The sequence below is a fragment of the Armigeres subalbatus genome, chromosome 2, assembly GCF_024139115.2.
Source record: "Armigeres subalbatus isolate Guangzhou_Male chromosome 2, GZ_Asu_2, whole genome shotgun sequence".
Taxonomy (NCBI): Eukaryota; Metazoa; Arthropoda; class Insecta; order Diptera; family Culicidae; genus Armigeres; species Armigeres subalbatus.
Genome location: NC_085140.1, coordinates 63,225,319 through 63,246,291, shown reverse-complemented (window position 1 = coordinate 63,246,291; position 20,973 = coordinate 63,225,319). Strand labels below are relative to the sequence as shown.

Genomic DNA, 20,973 nt, shown 5'->3' with positions numbered 1-20,973 from the left:
AGCCTCTTGAAAGAAGGCTTCCGAGCCTCTCAGAAGGAGGCTTCCGAGTCTCTTGAAAAGATCCTTCCAAACCTCTTGGAAAGAGGATTCGGGGCCTCTTGAAAGGAGGCTTATGAGCCTCTTGAAAAGAGGCTTTCGAGCCTCTAGAAAGGCTCTTGAGAGGAGGCTTCCGAGCCTCTTGAGAGGCGGCTTCCGAACCTCTTGAAAAGAGGCTTCCGAGCCTCTTGAGAGGAGGCTTCCGAGCCTCTTGAGAGGAGGCTTCCGAGCCTCTTGAGAGGAGGTTTCCGAGCCTCTTGAGAGGAGGCTTCCGAACCTCTTGAAAGAAGGCTTTCGAACCTCTTGAAAGGAGGCTTTCGAACCTCTTGAAAGGAGGCTTCCGAACCTCTTGAAAGGAGGCTTCCGAACCTCTTGAAAGGAGGCTTCCGAGCCTCTTGAGAGGAGGCTTCCGAGCCTCTTGAGAGGAAGGTTCCGTGCCTCTTGAGAGTAGGCTTCCGAGCCTCTTGAGAGGAGGCTTCTGAGCCTCTTGAGAGGAGGCTTCCGAGCCTCTTGAGAGGAGGCTTCCGAGCCTCTTGAGAGGAGGCTTCCGAGCCTCTTGAGAGGAGGCTTCCGAGCCTCTTGAGAGGAGGCTTCCGAGCCTCTTGAGAGGAGGCTTCCGAGCCTTTTGAAAGGAGGCTTTCGAACCTCTTGAAATGAGGCTTCCGAACCTCTTGAAAGGAGACTTCCGAACCTCTTGAAAGGAGGCTTCCGAGTCTCTTGAAACGAGGCTTGCGAACATCTTGAAAGGAGGCTTCCGAGCCTCTTGAAAGGAGGCTGCCTAACCACTTGAAAGGAGGCTTCCGAGCCTCTTAAAAGGAAGCCTTCGAGCTGCTTGGAAGAAGGCTTCCGAGAGGCGTAAAAGGATGCTTCTAATCCTCTTGCAACGAAGCAACCGAGCTTGAATGAAAAAAAAATCATTTTGTTCATTCGACGTTTTGTTCGTTTGATCTTTTGTTCCGCAGCCCTTCATACATTGTGCTGGTTGTGGAAGGCAGGTTTCAATTGGGATTTATTGATCGCATTACACATTATGTACAATATAAATTTTTGAAATAGAAAATACACAATTATCAAAACTTTATCAATGAATTTTGATTGGAATTGTAATATGTCCGCCATTATGCATTTTTGTCCGAGGTACCCCCTAGGGCCAGCGAAGGTACCCCCAGGGGTATATGTACCCCAGGTGGTAGTCGTGTCTGTCAGCAAATTCCCCTCTCGGTCATTGCAGTACATGACGGGTGCATGACGACATGACATGATTGCATATGGCGGCGTAGTTTTATGCCTCACACCAGTCGCGTAAAACCTCTGCATATCATTTCTATCCATGTTAAATGCACTTCAGCTATCACACTCTCTTCGGTATTAGTTTGCCTTTTCTTTCTGTATTGATTCATTCCTCTTCTGCGCTTGCTACGCTGAACCGTTTAGAGCAGGTGACAGCCACAATCACCCTGTGTAGTGCTTAACAATTTCAACGCTGTTGTAGTTATAGCTTTGTGGATATTTTCCCACAGTCTGTTGAAGCCATCCGTTGGCATTTCCTATCCGTTCGTCCAGCTTTTAGCAGTACCGTTCAGCAACCTATATTGAAATATGTTACTACCGTTATGGTGGATGAGAATGGTAATCGCTCTCATCGACAGTCTCGAGGTCGGATTACAAAATCGTTTAAAATGGTCTCTTTCAATTAAGTTTTCTCGTCCTCAGATATATTGAATCTATTCTATAAGCATTCTAAGTAGTTAAAACAATGACCAGTTTTCACCTACACTTGAATCATTGTTACCCCCGAAAACTGTACCGTAATCCGAAGGGACTTTAATCGCCGGGGTAACATTGATCAGTTTCACCATTTTCAAGAAATGAATTAATTATTATTTTCTGTTATTAAAAGTACTTATTGTGAGTTAGGTATCTTAATCATGACTAAATTTGCTACTGAATGATATAACATTCGGATAAAATTGCCTTTTTTTTCCGCCAAAATTTGGAAAATAAAATCAACATTAATTTTTGAACTCACTCTCACATCAAGCTGCCAAAAAGCACTCAAAACAAATATAATAACAAAAAAAATAAGCTCGTACCTATACTGCCTATGATCGGATATCAGTTCCATCTTTGCTGGATTTCCTATTCATATGGGGCAAATATGCGATTGTGGGCAGTATAATTGTGTGAAAAGTAATCTTATTTTCTTGGTTGATCCAAAGTACCTCCAAAACCAACTAAAATAAAAGTTTTAGTTCCTCAGCGCTTTTTTTTCAAACTTCGATAGACAGCGTTTTAAATACTTTAGTAATATGTAATGACAAAGACAAATAATCTACCACTTATTTTTAAAGAAGATATTGACGACTAATCGTCGTATTCTTACTGGCATTACATCCCCCACTGGGACATTTCCGCCTCACAGCGTGTTTAAGTTTTTCCACAGTTGTTAACTGTAAGGTTTCTGAACCGAGTTACCATTTTTACATTTGTATATCATGAGGCTAGCACGATGATACATATTTATGCCCTGGAAAGGCAAGAAAATTTGTAATCCGAAAATTTCCTAGACCGGATCGGGAACATAACCAAGCCACCTTCAGCATGGTCGTACTTTGTAGCCGCGCATCGGCACGGATGAGGATGGCCCTCGTATTCATGTGTTCAGCTGAAAAATCCCTACTAATCGTCATAATATTCACGCAATGGCAGGTATATGAAAGCTTTTATTTAATAACAGTTCACTAAGTTCAAAAGCAGATTAAGTTCTAGTGGGAATGTAGTATCATTGGAGGAGAAGAAAGGAAGGAAGGGAAAAGTATCTCCTTTCATCGGCAAATTGATGGTGATTCGGTTATCTCATATTCCGTCGCGGACAGAGTTTCTGTCAACGAGTACTGACTCTAGTTTCCTTATGACATCAACAATTTCATCATGATTTTATTTCACAATTTCTGGTTACTCATTGTGTTCTTCTCGTCAAGATCAACTTAGTCACCTCGGAGACGAACTAAGCAGCGTAAAGGCACTGCTGCTGTACCCGTCGACCAACATCAGCAAGTATGTACGTACATTGAAGTTGGGTTTAATGTGGGGGATACGTTCCGCATAAATCCCGAATACCACGAAGAAAACTCGCACGACCCAAAATACCGCGTAAAAACGACTTCATCGAAAATCGGTTTTCCATGTGTTCTCGGACCTTTAAAAAAACGCGTAAAAAACTTTTTGAAAAAAAAAAACCTTTGAAAAAATTCATAAATTCCGAAATTTTACAAAATAAACAACATTTTTCTCAAAATTTCTGTCTGTGTTTACAGACGTGCTACTAGTAACCGCACGCGATAAGAAGCCGAGCTTCGGAGCACCGATTTATAATTTGATTGAATATGAAACCCAGTCTCGTTTACTATTAAAACGTGTACCTACTATTGATAAATATGCCACTAATGAGTTTGTCACATTCTATTCCTGGAAATTACACATTTTCTCACGTATTAATATAGCTATAGCAATACATAGTTCAGTTGTAAATAAAGCCAGAGATTTGCCCATCTGGAAACCGTGCGATGTAGATTCTTTTCGTTAGAATCTGTTTGTATTTTTTACACCATGTGTATCGAAGGATGTGAATTGCAAAATGAATCGCAATTGAATTCTCAATGTCAACCGGTAACCTTGATGCCATTGTCATCCGCTCAATTATTAGACTGAACAATAAAAAGCAATATTGATAATAGGCTAAAACGGGGTAAATTGCTTCAAATTTCTTGAACAACAGCGCTGTAGAATGCTATCAGCATTAAGTACTGAGTATAAATTATGGCGACCATCAATTGACGGAAATCTGCAAAACTGAAACGATACACACATGGATAAGCTCCTTATCATCAGGGGAAATTCAACTCAATCACAGCCAACATGTGAGCCTCCGTCCATTGTCGTTATCTGCATGGGCTGTTGTGGCTGCAGTCGTGAACTCTATTTCTGCCAATCTGGTTTGTAGCTCCACGCAGGACCTCAAATGAGAACGCAAAAACAACATCGGAATTGTAAATTTGCACCACGATGAATGCTTTCGGTTGTAGCCGAGGAGCTGATAACCTTTCTAGCCTGTATGTTTCGACGTGCGATAGCTTTTTGCTCTACTTATAACCTGCTGTGTGGGTTGGGGACCTCCTAGATTGTAACAAAAAGTAGACGACGCGCCTTTGCGCAAATCTTTGTGCGTTATCTGGTTAAAAATAAATTCGATTTTAAATGGGCTTAAACATAAACGACATACAGAATTGAGTTAGTTCAATATATTCGATCCCTTAGTACTTCAGTACTTCAAACTTCAGCATATTTGTAGTTCACTGCCAAAATTTAAGCCCAATCGGTCATCGGGGAACGAAGTTATAGTTTGTCAAAGTAGGACATTTTTTATGAAAAACGACTTCCGTTGCTATTATTTTGAACACAAGTTTTGTTCCTTGGTTTGAATTTCAAATTTTTTTTTTCGATTTTCCTGGAAATTTTATGTTTGTGCTAGTTACCTGACATAGAAGCATACTGCATATGATCGCATATTAATCCCATCTTTGCTGGATTCATTGGGACAAATATGCGATTGTGCGACGTAGGGCTTATAGTTTATAACTGTGAAAGTTTTTATTTTATATTTTAAGAATTATTTTTTGTTGGTGGCACATTTTTTGAACAAATTAGTAACAGTTATTTATACGAGTTGCAAGAAGCACGATTTGGATCTTTATCCAACGAGGATGGTCGAATTGAGCATGAGCATGAACATGATTGACCGCCCACCGTTGCTACTCCGTTATTGCCAGGTCAGCCGTAATTACACAGAGAACCAACAGATAAAGTTTGGGACCAACATCATCTTCAATGTGTAAGAACTGGTGACCCAAAAATAAGCAATACCAGCGCCGGCCGTGTCCGAATGCAGGTCAATTGAGGAATACGTTGGAAATTGTTGACGCTTTTATAAAAGCCGACGAGTCATCTGCATTTCCACGAGAAATCACTGGGATGTTGGATATATGGGGTAGGGAGTGTGGCAGGGTTCGTTTTGTTAATCGGACTGCCGTGTATAGCTTGTAGTTTGATTTTGAACAAAACCAATCGAACGAACGCTAATTATTTTAATTTTCGACCGCACTACACAACGGAATGCGAACTGATTTTTCACTATGATTAACTTACTCATCCGCACAAAGCAGAACAAAATTTCGGTGACCGGCCGATTATTTTGCTTACTGGAGAAACATGACTGGACGCGAAACAAATTTACACTTTCTCTATCCAACGAGGACCTTAACCCCAAGATTCCAATAAAATTCCGCAGGAACTCGTGGCGAGTGCAGAGGTGTTCTCGGCTTGCAGTGGGCGAGTGACTGCGTCATCAATTCCTTCCCATCCCCGATGACCGTGAGGACGTAGCCAGCGCCGTTATCGACTATCCAAAATACTAGAGCTCTCGGACTGTGCACATTGAGGTTGGCGAGCAAATCCCATGCTTCCATCCATTGGTGAAATTGCGATTGTTCTGGTTGATCACGGAGTAGCAACTACGAAATGCACGGTCATCATGCTCATGCTCAATTTATCAATTTGTAAAATGTGCATAAATATTCAATGACTAATATTCAACCCAATATTGACAATCCGACTCTGCAGAGCCGGCTATGAATGTGTCTGGAAGTGAGCTGACAAATGAAGAAAGGTGGACTTCACCAAAAACTTTCGATTATTTTACACTCTGGTAGCAACTACGAATTGTACGGTGCTCATGCTCATGCTCCAACGAGGTTGGTCGAACTGTACAAATACTGAGTGGTGAGAAAATCAAATTTTGCAATGACAGAAAATAATTACTCGAGCCTAAAATGCTTTTATCTGATTTACTTCACATGAGCGTTGTTACCAGTAAAAAATCCAATTGGCGTAGAGATTTTTGAAATTGTTAACTGTTCTCAATATGTTAACTCTCCGCAATATCTAACTCATAGAACTAGGACCACAAAATATTTCGTGCCATTCGATATTTTCAAGAGAAATTCACCAAAATTTTCACTGGAAAATCTCCAGAATTTCTACAATCAATTATTCTTGGTAATTTCCTCAGGAAATTGCTCAAAATTTGCAAAGGAAATTAAAAAAAATCCAAATAAGTTTTTTTTTTGTCTTTATTAGCCAAGGCTGGTACCAAGGAAGTTATTTTAAAATTCCGTGAGAAATATTTCGGAATATCCGCTAAAATTCTTAAACTATCTCGGAAAATCTTTCGAGATTCAGAAGGAAGTTCTTTGAATTTGATCAGAATTTGAATTTATTTTAAAGAAATTATCGGAGAATTTAGAGTATCAACAGGATGTTTTAGAGATATAAAACGGGAAACTCTTTTTTCTTTTCCACGGACAATTATGTGGAATTTCGACTTGAAGTACCGTCTACGGGGGTGTCATTGGGCCAAAATGTGGTATGTTCTAATTTAATGTTACAAAGCTCAAGTAGTTAACATTGGATTCAAGTTTTAATTAGTTTGGTACAAGCTTGAATAATAAATTTACCACTGTGTGGGGAAAAATTAATAAATGAGGGAAATTCTTCAAAGTTATGTGTTGTTCAATATTGGCCCATTCTCACCCCTCACAGGGGGTGACATTGGGCCAAGTAAAATAAAATTCAGCGGTGACAATGCCTCGATTCAATCGTTCATTAAAAATAATTGCTACATTATGACTCTTACCAACTATGTAAGGCAAATCAACCAAAGGCTTGGCCCAATCTCACCCCTTTTTAGCGTGCATTGCTCGTAGCTACGAAAAACCAGAACCGTTATACCACAGACAAACAGACATAACACATTGAACATTCACTCATCAAAGTCATCGTCGTTTAAAAAATAAAGGCCTCTGTTGATTTCAGTTAGTTGGGCAAATCACGAACCAGATGGCGGCAGTGAGCAAACGTCAAACTAGAGCAAATCCGATGTGCGCGCCACGAGTAATCGATTGACCAACTAATGATTATTTGAATTGACCAGTAAATCAGTGAACTATGGAAATTCGACGAGTGTTATGTATGTTTGTCTGTGGTTATACTAAATATCCATAAAATTCGATAAAACAACAACAGATTATCGTAACGTGATAACCAGGTATCCATCGATCTAAAAACTAGTTATGTAATAGATTTGTGGGGCATTACTGACACTATTTTAATACGGGTTCATTCGATCAATAGTTTTATATTCAAATTCCAAGCAGTATGGTACGAGCATAATTAGTTCTTGAAATTTGTTTTGTGATTTCCTAGACGTGAATTTTAATATAATTTCGAACCGTTCATCGTAACAGTTTCTGAGATATTAGGAGTGGAAACATTTTTCGTTTTTGGCCCAATCTTACCCCCTATGTCAATGTCCAATGTCACCCCGAACGACGGTACTTCAAAATTTGCATTGACAGTTTTCCGGATTTCTACAAATTTGAATCGGTGTGGAAAATTATAGTTTAGCTGCGTGCCAGATTTTAAACAGCGGCTCATTGATCCAAAAAAATCGGCAACGGCGATATGCCAAATATTGTCAGCGTAGTACGAAATTAGAACTCGGAAATAGGGACTTTTGAATCGAACTTTTTTCCGAAGTTTTATCTGTCAAACTAAATAATGCTGTGTTTAGCGCATGTTTTGTCGAATCTAACGCATTACTTCCGAAGTTAGATAATTTGCATGTATCTCAAGAAAAATTCAACTTAAGTGTATAAAATCTTCTTGCTTTGTACCGGATAAACAATACTTTCGGCGGTAGTGGCGTTTACTGTTTATTTATTCATCATCAGACTAAGGCCGGAGTGGCCTGTGCTGCACATAAAAGACTTCTCCATTCAGCTCGGTTCATGGCTGCATTTCGCCAACCACGCAGTCTGCGGAGGGTCCGCAAGTCGTCCTCCACCTGATCGATCCACCTTGCCCGCTGTGCACCTCGCCTTCTTGTTCCCGTCGGATCGTTGTCGAGAACCATTTTCACCGGATTACTGTCCGACATTCTGGCTACGTGCCCGGCCCACCGCAGTCTTCCGATTTTCGCGGTGTGAACGATGGATGGTTCTCCCAACAGCTGATGCAACTCGTGGTTCATTCGCCTCCTCCACGTACCGTCCGCCATCTGCAACCCACCATAGATGGTACGCAACACTTTCCTTTCGAAAACTCCCAGTGCGCGTTGGTCCTCCACGAGCATCGTCCAGGTCTCGTGTCCGTAGAGAACTACCGGTCTTATAAGCGTTTTGTAGATAGTCAGTTTGGTACGGCGGCGAACTCTACTCGATCGGAGCGTCTTGCGGAGTCCAAAGTACGTACGATTTCCAGCCACTATGCGTCTCCGAATTTCTCTGCTGGTATCGTTATCGGCGGTCACCAGTGAGCCCAAGTACACGAATTCTTCTACCACCTCGATTTCGTCACCACCGATAGAAACTCGTGGTGGGTGGCTCACATTGACCTCTCTTGAGCCTCTTCCTATCATGTACTTCGTCTTCGACGTGTTGATGACTAGTCCAATCCGTTTAGCTTCGCTTTTCAGTCTGATGTAGGCTTCCTCCATCCTCTCAAAGTTACGTGCCATGATATCAATGTCGTCGGCGAAACCAAATAACTGGACGGACTTCGTGAAAATCGTACCACTCGTGTCAATCCCTGCCCTTCGTATTACTCCCTCCAAAGCGATGTTGAATAGCAGACACGAAAGACCATCACCTTGCCGTAACCCTCTACGGGTTCCGAAGGGACTCGAGAATGCCCCTGAAACTCGAACTACGCACATCACCCGATCCATCGTCGCCTTGATCAACCGTATCAGTTTATTCGGAAATCCGTTTTCGTGCATTAGCTGCCATAGCTGGTCCCGATCGATTGTATCATATGCGGCTTTGAAGTCGATAAATAGATGATGTGTGGGCACGTTGTATTCGCGGCATTTCTGCAATACCTGACGTATGGCGAACACCTGGTCTGTGGTAGAGCGTTCACCCATAAATCCCGCCTGGTACTGCCCCACGAACTCTCTTGCAATTGGTGTTAGTCGACGGCATAAAATTTGGGAGAGTACCTTGTAGGCGGCGTTCAGCAATGTGATTGCGCGGTAGTTGCTACAATCCAGCTTATCGCCCTTTTGTAGATGGGACACACGACACCTTCCATCCACTCCTGCGGCAGAACCTCATCCTCCCAAACCTTGGTAATCACCCAGTGCAGCGCTCTAGCCAGTGCTTCACCACCGTGTTTAAACAGCTCTCCTGGTAGTTGGTCAACTCCAGGGGCTTTGTTGTTTTTCAGCCGGCCGATCTCCTCTTGGATTTCCTGGAGATTCGGAGCCGGAAGTCGCATGTCCTGCGCGCGTGCTCCTAGGTTCATTACCATACCGCCACCGTTGTCTGCCATATCGCCATTCAGGTGCTCTTCGTAGTGCTGCCGCCACCTTTGGATCACCTCACGCTCGTTCGTAAGAAGGTTCCCGTTTATGTCCTTACACATATCGGGCTGTGGCACGTGGCCCTTACGTGAACGGTTCAACTTCTCATAGAACTTTCGTGCGTTATTAGCGCGGTACAGTTCCTCCGTCTCTTCACGGTCTCGATCTTCCTGCTGGCGCTTTTCCTCCGGAAAATCGAGTTTTGTCTGTTCCGCGCCCGTTTGTATCGTGCCTCGTTCGCCCTCGTGCGGTGTTGCAGCAATCTCGCCCATGCTGCACTCTTCTCCTCAACTAACTGCTCACATTCGCCGTCATACCAGTCGTTTCTCTGATCCGGAGCCACCGTGCCTAGTGCAGCGGTTGCGGTGCTTCCAATGGCGGATCGAATATCTCTCCAGCCATCTTCAAGAGATGCTGCGCCTAGCTGCTCTTCCGTTGGGAGTGCCACTTCCAGCTGCTGCGCGTAGTCTTGGGCTAGTCTACCGTCTTGTAGCCGCCCAATGTTTAGCCGCGGCGGACGACTCCGACGAGTGTTGATCACCGTCGAGAGTTTTGAGCGCAGACATACTGCGACGAGGTAGTGGTCGGATTCAATATTCGCACTGCGGTAAGTGCGTACGTTCGTGATGTCGGAGAAGAATTTACCGTCGATTAGAACGTGGTCGATTTGGTTTTCCGTTACTTGATTAGGTGATTTCCATGTGGCCTTGTGGATATTCTTACGGGAGAAGAAAGTGCTTCGGACTACCATTCCGCGGGAGGCTGCAAAGTTTATGCATCGTTGGCCGTTGTCATTCGATACGGTATGCAGACTATCCGGTCCGATGACCGGTCTATACATTTCCTCCCTTCCTACCTGAGCGTTCATGTCACCGATGACGATTTTGACGTCCCGCAGTGGGCATCCATCGTATGTCTGCTCCAGCTGCGCATAGAACGCTTCTTTCTCGTCGTCGGATCTCCCTTCGTGTGGGCAGTGCACGTTGATGATGCTATAGTTGAAGAAACGGCCTTTTATCCTCAGCTTGCACATCCTTGCGTTGATTGGCTGCCACCCAATCACGCGTTGGCGCATCTTTCCCAGCACTATGAAGCCGGTTCCCAGCTCGTTGGTGGTGCCACAGCTTTGGTAGAAGGTAGCCGCTCGATGCCCGCTTTTCCACACTTTCTGTCCTGTCCAGCAGATTTCCTGCAGCGCTACGACATCGAAGTTGCGGGGATGTAATTCATCGTAGATTATCCTTTCGCAACCTGCGAAGCCTAGCGACTTGCAGTTCCATGTTCCAAGCTTCCAATCGTGATCCTTTATTCGTCGCCTAGGTAATTGCCGATTGTATCGAGTCGTATTATCTTCTATGTCGTTCGTAATAGTTGTTTTTAAAGGCGGCTTATTGGGCCTGCGCAAACCTCCTGTCTCGTCGGAGGGCCGTCGTGTCAGGGCTGTTTAGCGTCCCACCTAACACCAGGACTTGGGCTTGTGCGCTTTGAGCGGCACACGGTCGCTTTGGCGGAGCCTACTTGCGGATACATCCAGCTTTTTATAGAGGTTTTTATAGAGGGCCCACTGCCAAACCCCACCACATCCTAGGCAGGCGCCACAACTCGCAGATGGCGTGGGGAGGGATCGTCAAGCCCTGGCGTTTACTGTGCGGCTATTAAAACTTATAGACTTCAAGGGGGAGGGGTGTTAATGTCTACGAAAGTCTACTAGGGGGAGGGAATGGAAAATGTGAAAATTCGGTCTACGTGGTTTATGGACAGCCCCGTATAGATTTGATAGTTCTGTTAGGATACGGCAGACATGAAAAATGTTTTATAGAAGTGGATTTCAAAGCGAGCGGAGGGCAATATTTGTAATGATATAAATCTCATGACCTTTTTTCTACCAAATTCCCGTATTAAAAAGGAGGGAAGTGGTGTCCGATCGGAATAATAGTAGCAGGCACCAATTTTCTTACAAAATGGTCAACTTTGACAGGCTGCAACTTTGTTCCCCGATGACCGATTGAGCTGAAATTTTGGCAGCGAAGGCTATAAGCTGTCATAGGCATATGCAAAAGCGAATCCAACTTAATATTTACATCTCCTGATTGCGTTTGAAAAGTGAGCCAAACCTAAATAGACGTTTATTCTATGAGCACATATTGAATGAATTGTTATGTTCTTTTACACTTGTGTTTGTTATTGTTAGGTTTTTCTATTCAAATTCTTAATAATAAAGATGAATAGACTAATCTGTTACACAATGTCATCATTAGTTTTATTTTTTTTAAACTTAGTAGGTATATTCTAACTTTGAAATTTTCTGATGGGACTGACTTACGATTCACGGCAGTGTATGTCTATCAAATTCATATTATAGCAGAGCTTCTCAAACTTTTGGGTATGCGACCACCTAGCAAAATTCTATATGTCTCGCGACCCACCTAAGAAAAAATGCATTTTACCAAGTAGTATTTGTTGGCCGGAGAAGAGAACCCCCTCACCAAGAATAACAAATACTAGAGTTCCCTCTCTACACCACGGCAGGCAACTGACTGATACTTCTGCCAGAGTAGCTGCAGTTCTCTTTATTCAAAAATAGGTATCTACAATACATCCATAACAATATTCCTTAATCTACCCAAGAACAACTACAACCAACTGGCGCCTACCTCCTATTCATCTTCGATCTACAGCGAAGCGTCGCACACTACCTGATATTCCAACAGTATTAAGCATTAATTGAATCAGAATGTCATCTGTTTCGGCAAGTTTTACAAAAATATTCACGTTACCTTCATGTGCAAATGCAAAAAATGACAAACATGATATTGTTTGTCAAAATGTTTTTATTTTACTTCATTAAGGGGACAGCTTTTAAGCATAAATGTTTTCTAAAACAGCGTGGTGATGAATATTTGAAATAAAATGCGGTTCGAACTTGAAATTATGTTCCTGAAAAAATGATCAAAAGGTTCGGCATTCGAGCTGCAATTAATATTTGTTCTACGCGACCCACCAACAATCCGCTCGCGACCCCCCTGGGAACCTACAGTTTGGGAAACCATGTATTATAGCATTTAACTGAAAAGATATTATAATGCCTATTATCGTCTTTGTTGGACTAACTTAGGAGCTATAAGAAAGTGATTATACCGTGATGTGAAAACATCTTGTATATTTTTTTCTCGTCTTCATCATCGGCACGTGGCATAATCGAAGGATTTCCAACCGTTGATTAATTGATTTATTCTCATACGAAGGTTGACCCAAGCTTCTCTGTGTTTCTTTGCATTGTATGTATGTCTAATCGTGACTTTCCCTTTTTTCTCTTTCTCTTTTTCCCGGATGGATAACTAATGACGATTCAATGGCACAATGTGTAGGTCAACTTTCTTATCACACAATTCCTGGCACTGATCCTTGCATCAGTCTTCCGTTCCTATTTGCACCCGTCGAAGGTGACGGCCAGCACCCGACATGCCATCGGACTAGTCATCGGGCTGTTTTTTGGCTACTTTTGTTTCGGCCAGCAGGCCATCCACATCGCGGGACTTCCAGCTGTTTGCTATGTCGTCATACGCACACAAAATCCACAGATCGTACAACGGTAAGTAATGTATAATAATGTATCAGTAAACGAAAATAAATTTACCATTGACTTTGTTACAGACTCGTTATGGTGGTCGCATTGGCATACCTGTCATGCATCCACCTGCACCGGCAGTACTATGACTACGGTTCGTACTCGCTGGACATTACCGGACCGTTGATGATCATCACCCAGAAGGTGACCAGCTTGGCGTTCTGCATTCATGATGGCTTTACACGCGATATGAAAGATCTCTCTCGCAGTCAGCAGGAGCACGCAATCAAGAAGCTTCCTTCGGCGCTGGAGTTTTTCTCCTATACGCTGCACTTCCAGGGCCTGATGGCAGGCCCATTGGTCTTCTACAAAGACTATATCGACTTCATCGAGGGCTACCACATCCTGAAGCAGACGGCAGTTTCCAAAGTATTTTTTTCTTTAATTCACAAAATTTCTCGGATTAATAATGTACTTTGTGTTTTAGGCAAAATATGATATCGAAAAAGAAATTGTCCACGAACCATCACCGGTGAAAGCGGTAGTAAAGAAAGTGATTGCCAGTTTAGTTTGTGCGCTGATCTTCGTGAAATTTGCGACTATATATCCTATCAAGGCCATGAAAGGTAAATATATTCGGTAAAACATATCATTCGCAGTCCACCTTGTTTGTGTCTATTTTTTATGTAATATGGTATGAAAGAGTTATACCGTGCTGTGCCCTTATTTCGCTCACCTAAGATAATGAGCTGTGTCTAAAAACACACACATATTTTTCATCATTCCGTTTTTCTTCCAACTCTAGATGACGGCTTTATGGCAACCTCCGGCTTCTTTAGTTCGTTCTGGTACATGATGATGACCACCACGGCCGTTCGTTTCAAGTATTATTTCGCCTGGCTGATGGCCGACGCCATCTGCAACAACTCCGGGCTCGGATTTAATGGTTATGAAAAGGACGGCGTGACGCCACGTTGGGACATGTTGTCCAATATCGACGTGTGGGCGTTTGAGTTCGGAACCAACTTCCGCAACTGTATTAACACCTGGAATACCGGTACGAACCGGTGGCTACGAATGGTGGTTTTTGAGCGCGTTCCAAAACGGTATGGTACGGTGCTAACGTTTGGATTGAGTGCCCTATGGCACGGATTTTACCCCGGATACTACATGACATTTGCCACGGGAGCGTTCATAGTGATGGCGGCACGAGTCGCACGGAAGTTATTCCGTGAACCCTTCCAGGATACGGCATTTAAAAGGATATTTTACGACATTCTGACCTGTCTCGTAACGCGTGTTTTCATGGGGTACGCCACATTTCCATTCGTTTTGCTCGAGTTTAAGGCTAGTCTTCGTATGTACCTGAATGTTTTCATGTGCCTTCATCTAGTCGCTATGATCGCTGTATTTATTTTAACAAAATTTGTACCACGCGGTGAGCGGAAACGTTCTCCTGTTGCCACAACCATCAGCGCTACATCCGGCACTGCTACGTCGCATGACTCAGTCATCGAACCCGCATGCCTACCACCGTCGACAAAGTCTGGCGCTGGTGAGAATGGTTGGCAGAAACTTACCGCCACAGCCGATAGAAACGGAACCACCGCTAATGGCAGTGCTACTGCAGCCGCCGTCTCCGTCAACGGTCACTCTGAAATGAACGAACAACATCAAACTGTAGCAACTAGTAAGACTGAGAGGGAAAGTGATAATCTATCAAATATAATCAAGGAAAAGATCGAACAAGAAACGCGCAACATCGAAGAGCTGATCGACAAAACCGTTACCGGAATCGTCGAACTGAAGGACGACCTGATGCGTATGAACGAGAACAACGAGATATTCATCTCGGCCGAAACACTCCGCAAACGCCAGCAGAACAAGGCCGAGATTCACAGTGGCGCGGATCACACCGGAGGAGGAGTGGACGCCTTTCTCAAGAAGGAGATTGACGCACTCAATGCAGCTGTTCAGCAGGTAAACGTATTACCGGCTGTTCTTAGTAATGGCCATGCCAAATAATATTCTTCCAGCCATCGGCATCACCAAGTCGAGTTGGAGCATGTTTAACTTTACCACTAAGATTTTTGAACATCGATTTGCGGTGTTTCAGATTCGCGCAAAATAAAAACCCAGAATCCAGAGATCGCACGAACAAAAACGATTTCTTTATATTTTTCAAACGGAGGTAATTTTTCCTCTCTTCCTTTTTATCATAAAGATTTAACAAATCGCTAGTGAAGTACACAACCACACAAATACACAAATACATACAAACTAAGAAGCAAACCTAATTCAAGTGAGTAACTTCAATAAGTGTGCGCATTAAGATTATAATGATAATGGTAACTAGATATTTCCAACAAAAAAAAAACAAACGTTATAAAAGTACTAAACAATTCTTGCAAAAACCAGAAACTAAATAAAACACAAACACATGCTCGATGGGGAAAGAGGTCACATGTAGAACGACGGCATATGGCACAACAGCTGAAAGGAATGTGTAATTTGAACTTATCAAACCAAAACGGATTTTAATTGATATGAACCATAACATGACGCGACTTGAGAATGGAAATTAGCGATACTCGCCACTGCAAAAAAAAATCACACAAAGAACTCAATACAAATTACTGTTGTACCGGGAGATTAAAATAACAAGTGGAATAAAACACTTACGTGACTAAGCGAGAGAAAGCGCCCTTCTCGCAGGGTGTTTTGTTGTCTGTTGTAGAACTATAAAAGAACTATCCGTATGGCGAAGAAGAGAGAAGGTGACTGCTCGTCAATTATGTCGGTAGGAATAGATAGACGCTCGCAGATTAAGCAGAAGCAGTGTGCACACGAAAACCGAAAAACATTACCCACTTTTTCATATAGTAATTCTTAACCGATTTTCTCGCAACAAGTTGCATTCGACGGGGGAGATACCCTAGTTGATCACTATTGAATATAATCACGATCGTTCATTGCGTTCAAAAGTTATGATGAAAATGATGTGTTGAACCATATACGGTTGGTGGTTGATTCGCCTTACAGCGTTTGCAAGAGCCGTAATGAAGGAAATTATTTATTATGTGTATCACACTAAGGCAAAGCCAAGGGATTGAATCGAGAAAGGCATCGTCACCGCTAGGTGGATTAATCTGGGTTTTTACAGATTCATTTCATTTCCTTTATTTACCTTACATCTAAACAGATAACACTGAATCAACAATTTGACGCCACAATACATGGTTCTCCATCCTCGATTGCGCCCCATGCTTGCCAAGTCGTTCTGTACCTGGTTTGCCCACCTCGCTCGCTGCGCTCCACACCTTCTTGTACCTGAAGGCGAACACTATCTTTGCAGGGTTGCTGTCCGGCATTCTGGACATCGTACCTTATTGGATTTAGCTATCTTCTGGATATTAGGTTCTCCGTAGAGTTAGGCCAAAGATGGTCCCAAGCACGCATCTCTCGAATATCCCGAGTGCTAGCAAGTCCTCCTCGAGCATGATCCAAGTCTCATGTCCGTAGAGGACCACCGGTCTTATGAGCGTTCTGCACATGATACATTTGGTGCGGCTGTGAATCTTTTTTGCTCGCAGTTTCTTCTAAAGCCCGTAGTAGGACCGACTTCCACAGATGATGCTCCTTCATATTTCACGACTAACAGTATGATCAGCCGTCGGCAAGGATCCAAGGTAAAGGAATTCCTCGTCTATCATAACACTGCTTCCCAGGCGGTCCCTGTCGCGCTTGGTTCCGCCCACTACCATGTTATTTGTCTTCGAAGCATTCACTACCAGTCCAATCAGGCGGGTGTACATTTCTGCCACCTTTTCAAATGTTCTGCCGACAATGTCCATATCATCCGCGAAACAAATAAATTGACTGGATTTGTTTAAAATCGTATCCCGGCTGTTACACCTGGCTCTCCGCATGACATCTCCTAGCACAATATTGAACAACAGGCCCATCACCTTGTCGTAGTCCCCGGTGGGATTCGAACAAACTGGAGTGTTCACCCGAAATCTTCACAATGTTGCAAACCATCCATCGTTGCTTTGATCTGCCTCGTAAGGTTCCCGGGAAAGCTGTTCTCGTCCATGATTTTACATAGCTCTACGCGGTCTATACTATCGTATGCCGCCTTGAAATCGATAAACAGATGGTGCGTTGGGACCTGGTATTCCGGGCATTTTTGAAAGATTTACCGTACAGTAAAAACAAATTCAGGTGGAATATCTCTTCCCTGGGAATATTCGTGCTAGCCAAGTGACATACGAGTAGTAGCTTGGTTCACCAACCTTATTGATAACTGTGGATGTACTTAATGAATACTGAACTGCGAGACGACAACGGTAAATTCTTTTTCATTGTTTTGTTTTTGAGGGGCAACATGGGACCTATAAGACGAAGTCTTACCAGATGCTACTTTGGGTTTAATTTGAGTTTAATTCTCCAAATGAGATAGACCCTGAGTTAGTAGTAGCGGTCTCGAGACCGCATCCCACTTTTTCATCTCTTTGACACATCCTCTGGATAATATTATCCTCCGTAATAGTCTCCTTCTCGCAAACTTCAAATTTTCCGCTCCACTCCATGCCGAAACGAGAACATACGATTGGTACGTGCTCGATAGTTTCGTCGACCTCTCGATAATCTCGGTAGACGGGAGAGTTCGAACGCCCAAACCTGTGTTGCCTGAAGCAGCCAGGGCCTGTCAGGAAGTCCACCTACCATTAGAAGGGTTATCAGATCACATTCCTTTTGCCATTTAGCAGTCGAACTGACACATATCGAAACATTTCTCGCTTTCCCGTATGAGTCCCTGCAATCACGCAGGTTGCATCCCGTTATACCGTGCGGTACGCACTTACCATCCTAAGACACATCCTAGATTGGACTTCGCGTCGATTGTAACCTTCAGAAGCTAGGAAGTACACATAGGTCGGTACTCCCTAGCTTCTGAAGGTTACAATCGACGCGAAACGCCTAGGCCCAATCTAGACCGTATCTGAGGATAGAATGAGCTATTGGATAATAGTAATAGCTGTTGAAGGTTTTGGTAATAGCATCAGTTTCTGTCTCTTCCAACTATCAGGGAAACTAGGTACACTCGTTCAGGCATCGCTGAATGGCTGTCCTGACAATGCTATGGTTTACCATGATCGCTGCCTTTAGAGTTAGGTTTGGTACTTCATCAGGTCCTGGAGCTTTCTCCATATCTAGGGATTTGGCCACAGCAAGCAACGGGGTTACGGCCCATACAAATAGATTAAATAATCCATGAAAAATGTTACGAGGAAGAGGGAGGGGGTCTAAAATCACCCTAATTTGTGAACAGCCCCATATGGTTCACTGATAATAACATCTGATTTGATAAGCCATTTGGCGCAGAAAAGCACTTTAATTTGCAGTTCATCACATACGCTTATGCATTTAATAATTTCTTATTTTTGATCTGTATATTTTCATGGATACAGCAACTGCTACGTACAACAAACGGCGACCGCCAGACAGACATTACATCATGAAGCTTATACTACAATACGCTGCGGCCGAAACTGGCGAGACACATCAATACACAATAGACAACCGACCTAATCAACCGTTTGGATCAATCAAGTACAACATACGTTTTCCATCACTGAGAGACTGCATATCTAAGACATTACGTAGCAAAAATTGATAAAATAATCAAGTTCGTGATTCATGTGTATGTAGGAACTGTTTGAGAATTTTCTCTACAATAGTTATGACGTATTTTTAGTTTCGTCCTTTTTTTGTGAATAATCAATCTGTATCCAATTTTAAAGAATCTGTTTTAAATTAAAACTTATATTTTTGGTAGAATAGGCGGAATGTACAAATTCTTATTATAAAATTAAAGTAAACTTTTAGCACAATGAACCAATAGATAATGATAAGTATCAATGATTTACAAGAAAGGTATCTCCTCTTCTCCATACCTAATTATTTCAATTATTTCTATAATGAAAGAAGTAGTGTATACCATTTTTTATGATTTCATCCTCACTGTTAAGGACATTGTTATGTTAGTGTTCGTCGTTTTTAATGTCATAGGAATTATTTATTATTTATTTCTGTCTAGGCATGATTTTCAAAATGATTGGTTTCAGTTAAGTCGCAGTCATCATCAGATACAGACGAAACAGTCGTTCAAGATTAACATAAAACACGTCTGAAATTGCACTTAGTGCACTATTTGTTTCTCGTGACACATTTAAATTAAACACAGAATAACATCTATTGAATAGACGAGACATGTATTCGTATGGGCTCGTGTAGCCCATAGTTAGTTTTGGATGCACGAAGATTGAGGTTGTGGCGGCGTGTGTTGATGTCCAGCATGCTAAGCAGTGTTGGACAGTCAATGTATGCTTGTAAAAGGTAGCTGATGAAGCAAGCTTAATTAATAAGATTAATAAGCATGCAACGGTTACTGATAATACGGGGACCAGACGACCGAGGAATATTCCAATATTGGTCGAACAGTGGCGCAAAACAATTATTTCAGGCAGTAGTACACATCCCGGAATTTCTAAGCAAATCGGAAAAAAACCCAGCTGTGAAGATGCTTTCGAAACAATAAAGCCTGTCCACGTTAAATTTCGGACACCCATCATCCAATGTGATTTTTTAAAATTTTCACAAACCACTGAGAAGCTCAGTTTAAATGACAGCTCAATCTCTCCGCTTTATGTGATTCGTTCAGCGTGTTTTCATTCTTATCCAAAGTGATAAAATGGTTACAAATCAATTGGACATTGTCACAGTGTCCGAAATTAAACGTGAACAGGCTTTATATGCTACGTGGTCCTTGAATGTCTTTTTCGTATCGACCTAAACACCTAGGTCTTTGACTGTCGATTCATGTTGAAGCTGTTTATCTGCCAAAGCGTATTCATGCTGGAGAAGAGAGTGTTTGCGTCCAAAAGATATGACAGCTGAGCATAATTAATGTGACGGAACGTCCAAAATTCCACTCCATTTAAATGCCATGCGGACCAAAATCTTGCGGAAAATCTACTCCAGTTAGAAGACGTCCTTTACTGTGTTGATATTAGTTAGCGATAGCAGTGTTGGGAAGAACTCAAATTCCTCAATCTTTTCCAAAATTTAAATCAAGTGCTAGTCAAACATCACCCGACTCATGGCACAGAGAATCGTTCATGATTCTTATATGGTTTTATTTGGGTTTGGTGCTTTTTGAAACGAAATCTTTTTTTTTTTTGGCGAATACCTTCGAGGACTCGCGCCGTTGTAAATAGTACATCTTCGAAAAAAGCACGCTTCTCGTTCACAACAGAAGCGAAACTACCTGAGCAGTCCAGAACCAAGCGAGTCCAGGAAGGTTAAGAAAAATATGATCTAATTAATTTATAATCACAGTATCTACTTTTGTTAGGTATTTTAAAAAGAGTTATTTAGGTTATTCGGAAAACAATTTTCGAGGCTCGATATCATTGCTTCTATTGCTACAAAAAAAATCTAACAACATTCTATACACTAGACGATCAACAGCTGAAAGTCATTTAACTGCAACGCTTTTCAACTGCAATTCGATAGTTGTAACCAGTACTGAGATTTTCATTTTCATTGAGAGAGGTCACGTGATATTTACATTTTATTCTCTCCCGTTTTCAAAGAAAACATAAACAATGAAAGGAATTCTGCTATATTTTCACGGATTTTTATTTCATGAAAGCGCATCAAACTATTGTAAACAAGCTGTTTCTTCTTCAATAATGTTACTTCTAACTCGAAAATCAAAAACAATACAATCATTTTATCGACTACTCATCGTTATTTGCACAGATCTATTAGAACTATTTGGAAATTTAGATTTCAAAACAAAGTAACATTCCCATCATGACTG

The 20,973-nt window shown here is 42.3% G+C and overlaps 1 protein-coding gene across 6 annotated transcripts in view; it reads left to right on the top strand.

Annotated features, from left to right (window-relative positions):
* Positions 1 to 19,041, top strand: part of LOC134208746 (lysophospholipid acyltransferase 6) — a 111,399-nt gene extending 92,358 nt beyond the window's left edge. For 5 of the 6 annotated variants that reach the window (XM_062684638.1, XM_062684640.1, XM_062684639.1 and 2 more), the window contains exons 3-7: positions 12,883 to 13,106; positions 13,169 to 13,511; positions 13,570 to 13,708; positions 13,888 to 15,062; positions 18,557 to 19,041. In XM_062684638.1, the coding sequence (XP_062540622.1) occupies positions 12,883 to 13,106; positions 13,169 to 13,511; positions 13,570 to 13,708; positions 13,888 to 15,062; positions 18,557 to 18,607 (1,932 nt within the window). In that variant the 3' untranslated portion in view covers positions 18,608 to 19,041. Of the gene's footprint in view, positions 1 to 12,882; positions 13,107 to 13,168; positions 13,512 to 13,569; positions 13,709 to 13,887; positions 15,783 to 18,556 lie in introns of those variants that run through there. The other variant, XM_062684643.1, reaches the window with a different exon arrangement.
* Positions 19,042 to 20,973: the final 1,932 nt, after the last annotated feature.